The 9,333-nt window shown below is 36.0% G+C and overlaps 1 protein-coding gene across 1 annotated transcript in view; it reads left to right on the plus strand.

The window, feature by feature from the left end:
- Nucleotides 1-9,333, plus strand: part of trim67 (tripartite motif containing 67) — a 43,095-nt gene that overhangs the window by 12,353 nt on the left and 21,409 nt on the right. Inside the window, exons 2-3 of the mRNA XM_016475284.1 lie at nt 4,549-4,644; nt 6,371-6,493. Of these exons, the coding sequence (XP_016330770.1) occupies nt 4,549-4,644; nt 6,371-6,493 (219 nt within the window). The remainder of the gene's footprint in view (nt 1-4,548; nt 4,645-6,370; nt 6,494-9,333) is intronic.

The raw sequence follows: 9,333 nt of genomic DNA on the forward strand, positions 1-9,333 counted from the left end.
TCTCATCTGTGTAAGTGAGTCTGACCTTTGCACTGACCTTTGCACTGACTGTGCTCAATAAACTACAGCTACGTGACATTTTGGATTTTAAAATCTGTTAACAAAGCAAGGGAAGACAACCAGGCCTATTTCTTTGTTTGATTCTTTGGTTGAAATTAACCTGAGTAGTGTGAAGGAGGGCCAGATTGTACAGGGTCTATGGACACAAAAGAGGGGTGGGACGGTGACCCCGATGCATCATTGACCCCAGCGGTGTCCTGGTGTCTTCAACTCGGTCACACAGGCACACATAGTAGGAGAAGTGGGCCATGAGAAGGGTATCTGTCAGGGTCTTCTTGTTAGCAGGCTGGACAGCTTGCTCGGGCAGATGGCATGTTAATAGAGCGAGGAGATACGTCTGCGTGTGTGCTTGTGTTTGTTTATGTGTGTGTGTTTCCTTCGTTGATTTAAGAGCCCGCTGATCGAAGAAGGCCATGCAGGGAAGGCCCAGAGGAAGAGGAGCAGGTGGGAAGGAAATGTGTGTGTGTGTGTGTGTGTATCTCTGTGGACTCTTGCCAGGGTGTTTTCCATAGACTTGAGTGATCATTAGTCAAGCCAGGGACCCGCAGAAGATGTTAACCCTTTATTGTGTTTAAAAAATAAAATAGATCTTATCTAAGCAATAATCATAAGGAATTTAACAGATTTGGTTCAATTATGGTTCCTTAACGGTTCCATTAACAGTTCTTTTAGTACTTTGTAGAAGAAATAATTTGGAAAAAAATACATTTTATTATAGGCAGCATAAATACAATCTAATAACTAGCCTTGGCATTATATTAAATGACAATACAACGTGGTAACATATTTCATTCATTTTTATAAAATACTATACACACGTAATTTTTATTTACACATTGTCCTGTTAATAACCTGTAAGTCACTATTGTGACTACCAGCTTTGTATTGTAGTATATGTGAATGATGTGTAACTTTTTATGTTGCCTGCACCCAGATACCCCTGTTTATTTGTGCTGTTTATTCAGCTGACTTCATCATATAAATTAGTATTATTATAAATTATAAACTATTGTGCAATAGTGTTTATGACTAAAACAAGAAAGCTTAAAAAAAACAACTTATGACTTGCAACTGCTGTTCTGCTTAGTATTGCTATACTTTGCATGAATAACCATGTTTATAAAACTTGTTGAATAGAACATATTATTTATCGATCTTTTCCTTTCACTCAGAGATCTGCTGGTGAGTGCTTTTTCAGTGTTCCTACTAAATCTGGATTAATGAGTCGTGGATCTCACTCCAACTGCGGTCAAATGTCCGGCTCAGGCTGAGGGTTTTATTAGAGATCAGATTAGAAGTAGATAGTTGGCACACACAGTACAGTAGGCTAAAGTTTTAGCTATAAAGAAACCATAATGCAAAGCTGTTGTTTGCATTGAGAAGATCATATTTAAATGATCTTATACCTTCTGCCTAGGTCTGGTAAACCTCTGGGCAAAGCCTCGTGTGACTGGGTGTTACGTTGACAGTGACAGTGTTTCAATAATCTAAAGCTGATTCTGCACAGACCAGCCCATCAAAAGCATATAAATCCTGACAGTTGAGTTTTGTTTGAGAAAATTTTGATGAGACAAATGAGAAAGATACGGTGGCTAAGAGAGCTCAACGCGCTGCAACTTAAGAAAACATGCAGATAGAAAAAGCACCAGCAAATTAAGAAAACATCTTCATTAGTTTGACAACACGCGCTGCCAATACTTCCAACACAACCAAACACAGAAACGCATGGCAAGTAGCACAGACCACAACAGAAATGTTCCAAGGGGACCCCAGCAACCCTTATGAAAATAAACCATGGTTCCTTTTATTATAGTAAATGTGTAGTAACCATTTTGCCGTATAGCTTACTATTTGAATAACCACAGTTGTACAAGTACCATGGTTAAACTATGCTTAGTGTAGCAAAACCATGGTTCATTTGTGGTTACCATTGTTTAACTGTAATAACTTTTTTTAAAATAGTAAAACCATGGTTAATTTTCATAAGGGAAGTTGTAAGTTAGCCATGCTTACATAATGTTTCACAGTTACAGTAATTGTGTATTTCGTCAGCTTATTTAGGCTAATAATATCCAAAAAAGCTAAGGAATCATATGATCAGGATGTTAAAATAAACTAAAATCTCACCTTTCAGAGCAGACAGTAGCTGGGTTTTCATTACCCTTCAAACTGCGCAAACTGAAATTGCGAATTGAAAATACGCCTAAGGGAAACGAATTCCCAAAAAAGCTAAGCATGTCCCAGCCGGGTTCGTCACTTGTTGCTGTTCCCTTAAAGGGTTAGTTCACCCAAAAAATTATGTCATTAATTACTCACCCTCATGTCGTTCTAAACCCGTAAGACCTCCGTTCATCTTCGGAACACAAATTAAGATATTTTTGATGTATTCTGAGAGCTCTCTGACCCTCCCATAGACAGCAAGGTAATTACCACGATCAAGGTCCAGAAACATAGCAAGGACAGAATTTTCATTTTGGGGTGAACGAACCCTTTAAACATTTCCGATGTGGTCTGTGCATATTTGCAGTGCATTTCTGTATTTGGTCGCATTGTGAGTATTTGCAGCATGTGTTGTCAAACATGTTTTCTTAATTTACTGGTGTTTTTTCTATTTGCGTGTGTTATTTTTTACATATGCAGCGTGTTAAGATCTCTCGGCCAACGTAGAAAGAGATATATTTGATTGAAGTGTGTGAAGTCATATTACACTAGGGAACGTGTTTAATTGGTAGTTGCGTTGAGCATTGTTGGTTGGTGTTAGAGGCTGGGAATATTGGTGGTGTATTTGAATGTTCGGGATGTTTTGTGGGGATTGGGGATAGTGAGCTATGTTTGAGGATACTGGGAATCTGAGGTGTGTTTGAGGATTCAGGGAAAATTATAAAGTTCGATTAGCAGGACCAGATTATGTTTCTGTGGTCCAGGATGTTGGATGGTGTTTAAGGATGCTGGGTAATGTTGGATTGGCAGGACTGGATCATGGTCTTGTGAGGCTCCTGGAGGCCCCACAGAAATGTTGGTTGGTGTCTTGAATGTTGAGTGGCGTTTGAAGATGCTGAAAACATTGGCTAGTGTTTTAGGATTCTGGGAATGTTTGGTGCTTCTTGAGGATTAGGGCTGCAAACAGGGCTGTAACAGAAAATCAATTTACATGACAGTGACACCGATACGGATTTTTCATGTTACATACTGTAAAACTGCTTGCTTTAAATCAATCTACTGTATAAAGTGCTATATAATGGAAATGTTGGTTGGTGATTGAGGATGCTGGGAATATTTGAAGATGTTGGGAAATGTTGGATTGGCCCCTGGGCAGTGGGTCTTTATTTTGTTGTTATTCCATCAAGTCACCTTTATTTCTATAGCACTTTATACAGTACTGATTGTGTCAAAGCAGCTTTACAGTGTCAAACAGGAAAATAGTTTGTCAATAATGCAAATTTCAATCATTCTAAATAATTAAATGTCAATAATTCTAATTTCATTAGGAATAAATGGTGAGTGTTGAAGGCTGTCAAGGGAGAAATAAACTTCTAGCCTACATAATGTTTTATTTAGGGTATGTACCAGCAGGGATGACTGCTCATGCTAGCCAGCCAAACCTTGACCCCCTGAGTTTGAATATGTTGGGAATCTGGGCTATGTTTAAGAACGGTGGGAATGTTGGGTGATATTTGAGGATGCCAGCTAATGCTGGGTTGATCAGGACTCTAGATAATGGTAGGTGGTATTTTAGGAAGCATGGAATGTTAGGTAGAATACTGGGAATGATCAGTGGGATGTAGCTAATGAATGTGCTGCAAGAATTTATGCAGGTTTAAGACGTTTTTTAAGCGTGTGAAGATGGTCGTCATGATACGATACGATATCGATTCTCATACCCAACGATACGATATTTGCCGATACCTCAAAAATTGCCGATACCTCTTCAAATTTCATTATGTGAAAATGTGGACAGTGCCAAAATAAAGATGCCTATTTATACTACAGATATAGATATTTTACGCGTGGCATCGATGCATCGTATCGTCAGCCATCGTATCGATGTATCGATCCATACCGATGAATCGTTACACCCCTAGCGTGAACAGAGAGTACAGTAAGGGACTTCGAATGCAACCCTGTGGAGCACCTGTGCTCAGAGTCAGCGTGGAAGATAGACAGTTCCCAATTCTCACCACTTGGGGTCTGCTCGTCAGAAAATCCTTAATCCTCGTATCGATGTATCGATCCATATCGATGAATCGTTACACCCCTAGTGTCTAGTAATGATATATAATTAAAATGTGTGATGTAAGTGTGCATACTAATTATACAGTGAACTACAATATTTCATCTGTTTAATGCAACATTAATAGATAAATGTTTTAATGGAATTGAAGTTACATAACATATTTACTCACATCTCTATCAACAAATTATTTTGGAAGAAAAGATTTTTAAGCATGTTAAGCAAATGATTTCATTGACCCTTGTTTATGTGTGCAGTGTCAGCTGTCCCAGGCGTTGAATGGAGTGTCTGACAAAGCCAAGGAGGCCAAGGAGTTCCTGGTGCAACTGAAGAACTTGCTTCAGCAGATACAGGTATGTAACACAACAAAGCCATCTGATGAAGAGTTATGTATTAGAAATGTGAAAATGATGTAAACTCATTAAATATTAAATGTTTAAATAGGTTGCCAGTTTTGAATGTGTTCCTTTCAGAATATTAAAAGACTCTCTATGTTTTGAACACTTGTGAATAAAAAATTGCCTTCACATCAGAGCAAAAATCATAACATAATCAAAACAGCCAAGCTAGCAGCACTCGAATATTAGCATCTCCTCTTTGATTTATGAGTGTCTCATTAAATATGCAAATTAATATTTAGTTAAAAATGAAGTGGGGTAATTATAACATTCAGCATGTATCCAGCAAACGTGCCATATGTCAGATGTTGACATGAATTTTGTTAGCATGTTTATGCGTTGCATATCAAAGGTTTTAATCATCTAAAGCCGGGGTTTTCAACTAGGGTTCCATCGACCCCTGGGGTCTTGCAAGGGCGTCGGAAGCAGATAAAACATATTGGAAGTATAAAAATATTGAATAAATGTCAAATTTGAAGCATTAATTATCTCCTTACCCTGCCCTAGTCTAGAGAAATGAAACTGATGCAGCTTAACATTAATTTGTATTGAATGTTGATCAAAGCTATTTTTTTTGCATACAATTCATGCATGCACATGATTGTCATGAGTTTTGAATTGTATTCTGCCTGGAGACCACTGGATTATGAGCTCTGAGCTATTTTTACTCCAGTGAAGAGTTTAATGCCCTTTCATTCTGCCCAGCAGGCAGAGGGAGAGAGAAAGAGATTGTCTATGAGCGCCTTTGTAAGCAGACTTTACACTGTATTTTTGATATGATTTTATTTGAAAAGTGATGTGTAGAGACAGCTCTATTCCTGTCTTCATTGGACATTAGTAGCATGTCTATATAGTATTTTATTTTATTGTATTTTATTGTTTTGTTTAAGCCTTATCAAATCTTTGGTCTATTTGTTTAAGCATCATGACCAGTTTGAATAAAACAAAACAAAACAAAACAAAACAAAACAAAACAAAACAAAACAAAACAAAACAAAACAAAACAAAACAAAACAAAACAAAACAAAACAAAACAAAACAAAACAAAACAAAACAAAACAAAACAAAACAAAACAAAACAAAACAAAACAAAACATTATCAAATCTTTGGTCTATTTGTTTAAGCATCATGACCAGTTTGAATAAAGCAAAACAAAACAAAACAAAACAAAACAAAACAAAACAAAACACTCAATTATGTAGATTTGGGGCCGGATTATCTTTTTCATCAACCAATGGCAGGGTGTATTTGGGAAATTTAATTTGTTTGAAAACATCTGAGACCATATATTAAAATTAAGCTGTAATAATGTCATATTGTAACTATATTTCCACAGTTTTAAATTATGGCTTCCCACATTTGCATACAAATACCATTTAGTATTCAGCAGTTTAAAATATAGAAGTTTACAAATGTGAAAATGTTAGCCAATCATAAAATGGGTAATTTTAATACATAAATCTGAAAGGTACAATAGCGTTTTTAATTCTTAGGGCTCAGACAGATGGTGAAAAATTACAACAACTAACTTTAGCAGACTTCTTCTAAAATAGTACAAAAGTTCCATATTCAGGACATCAAAAACAAAATCATGGAGACATATTGTATTGTATATACTGTTTTGTGGTGCAAATTCTTGAGGCTCACTCCCATTATGTGTATACTGTGTGTGTGTAACAGGAGAATGGGGTTGAATTTGAGGCATGTCTGGTCGCTCAGTGTGACTCTCTGATTGAAGCGCTCACTCGGCAGAAGGCCAAACTGCTCACCAAGGTCACAAAGGAGAAAGAGAGTAAACTAAAGGTAGGTCAACACACACGCACAACATGCACATCTCTTGTCACTCATTCCTAGTCTCAACACCTTTTGACAGGGGTCCACACACCTAAAATTAGGAGTAGTAAATTACATTTGCTAGTGGTTGTAGTTGTTATTTTAGAATCAGCCTTTAAGGGTAGAATGGAAAAGTATACATATATTTTATATACATATATTTTTTGAAAACAATTTAAGAGTTGTTCAACTATAACTATACATTTTGCAGCAGTGAGATTATTTCCTAATTCAGTCACATGACATCATTCCTGGCTTCACCACACAGATGGGACAGAGAGAGAAAGTGTTTCTGTAATACACCGCACTGTTAGTGTGGCCTCCCCTGACTTTATGGAAAGCAGATTGAGTTTTTGTGTTATTTGTGCAACTCCATATGGTCAGAATAAAGTGAGATCAGTGAGTTTCTTTAATCTGGCTATATGTAAGGAATACAATTTATTTACTAGTAGCACTAGTAGCAAATATTTATATATTTATTTATATATATTTTTTCATTTAATTTTAAAAGTTAAGTAAATTAATTTTAATTATTTATTTAGTTGAATTTTTTAGTTTATTTTTTCACATTTATTATTATTATTATTATTATTATTATTTAATTGTATTATTACTTTTTTTTTTTTGAAGATAAAAGCACTTGGCTAAAGTGGGATTTTTAAATTAGCATGATGCTTCTAGTGCCATTTTCATCAGCTCTGGTTGTATTGAGGACCTCATGATATAAAAAGCCAATTTTCTGTTCTCTAAGATAATTTGTGGCTAATAGTGTAAGTTCCTCCATCTTCCGGGGTCTGTGTGCCCTGCTCAGATAATCAAATGAAGTGTTTTTGTTTGCAGTGACAGGAGACGTCATTTTCTACTCTAATTCATTTCTTCCACGCCAGTAGTCTGACAACAGAGCTTTACACATGCCCTCTTTCACCACACTGAACACAAGATGAAGGGGGTTGGGGTGTGAAAGTAAACCCGCTCAGTCCTATGCAGTTATTACAGTATATCAAGGAATTAATCCATAGGTTGTTCTATAGATTACAGTGATGCAAGTTTATATTGTGCATTAGGAAGATTATCTACAGTTTATGTATCAGAACTTGGGGTTGTAAAATAAAACATCAGCCGACAGGAAAGCAGCAAAATTTAGGAAACCGTGGTACACGTATGGCTCTGTGCACAATAAACCAACCAACGTAAGTTCCTTTGCTTCATTTGATACAGATTAGAGACAGAAGGCTTTCTAGTAATTTTAATCAGGATAAGGCTGGCAGACGAAGAAGAAAAAAAAAAAAAAGGAAATGAAAAATTAAGGTCTTGCTTTTTTCATATTTAAATATTCATAACCTCACAATATGAATGTCTTTAAGCATTATTAATTTTTTTATTTTTTTTGATGATGATGGCACATTAAACACATTGAACAGGGCATTAATCTTCCTTCTTTTTGTTTTGTTTAAATATTTATTCATTTCTAATTTAAAGGGTTAATGTTGGTTCTGTCAGTTATAATTATACAGTCATTCATCTCATTCCACAGAGCACTTGACAAGTGCATCATTAAATAATTATGCATTATAATTAATGCAAGAATAAATAAAGAGTGACTGATTTGATCAGCACATTGTCTTCACAATTAGACATGGATAGCAAAATGAAATCAGCTCTTTGTATTTCAAAAACAAATATTAATAGAATATATTCAGGATCATTCATAGCTTATTATTTCTCAGTATTTCAGGAAAGAACATTTAATACTCTACTTAAAGGGATAGTTCACAAAAAAAAAAAACTGTCATCGTTTACTCACCCTCGAGTAATTTCAAACCCACAAGACTGGAATGAAGATACTTTTTATGACACCTGAGAGATTTCTGTCTCTCCACTGAAAGTCCATTCTACCAGAACTTTGATGCTTCAAAAAGTTCATAAAGACATTGTAAAATAATTCCATATTCCATATTCCATCAAGCTGTTAATTAAACGTTTTCTGAAGAGACACAATCACTTTGTAGAGCACTTTATGTGTAAAGTTAACCATGACGTGACAATACAAAATTAATTTATTCATTAAGTCATTCATTCATCACCCATCTTTCCATTGAAGTACAGTATATAGTCTCTGATGTTATTATGCAACTAAATCAGTTATGGGTGAACAGGAACACACAGGATCATGGCAGGAACATTGTACTGATCAATCCAGGATTGAAACATTTGCTAATTGTGGGGAATATTTTAGTCTGTCACTTAGTGGGGTTTGCTTAGTTTGCAATAATTTGTGGATAGTTATGTCACACCCTTTCAAATAACCTTGCATGTAACATGACAGTAGCCATGTTTACTATATTATATAGTGATGAGAGGAGTTGAAAGATTTCTTTTATTACACATATAACATAGTCTTGTGCCTGTATTAACATATAGGGGAGAGCAGGGTGAATTGAGCCAGTTTTTACTTACGGTGTGTTTATAGTGAGCATGTGACAGTAATGGGCCCAACTTAAATATGTACAGAAATTTCAGGATGTGGTGCATCCTTGGGAATAATCACTTTGGATCTAAAATAAACTGCCTTCAAAATATGGCTTTCAAAAAAAAAAAAAAAAGTCTCTTGGCACAACTTGTCCCAGGTGTGGGGTAAATTGAGCCTAGGGAGAGGGTAAGTTGAGCCACATGGAGTTAAACTGTGCCACAAAGGACAAAGATGTTTGGATAATAGAATGGATGGATGGACGACTTCTTAAAAGTTCCTCTTCAGGAACTCGAGCTGCGTCGGAAAACGCTAGGGGAACGCCCTTCAGCGTGACCGGCTC

Source organism: Sinocyclocheilus anshuiensis, unplaced genomic scaffold (genome assembly GCF_001515605.1).
Source record: "Sinocyclocheilus anshuiensis isolate Anshui unplaced genomic scaffold, SAMN03320099.WGS_v1.1 scaffold280, whole genome shotgun sequence".
Taxonomy (NCBI): Eukaryota; Metazoa; Chordata; class Actinopteri; order Cypriniformes; family Cyprinidae; genus Sinocyclocheilus; species Sinocyclocheilus anshuiensis.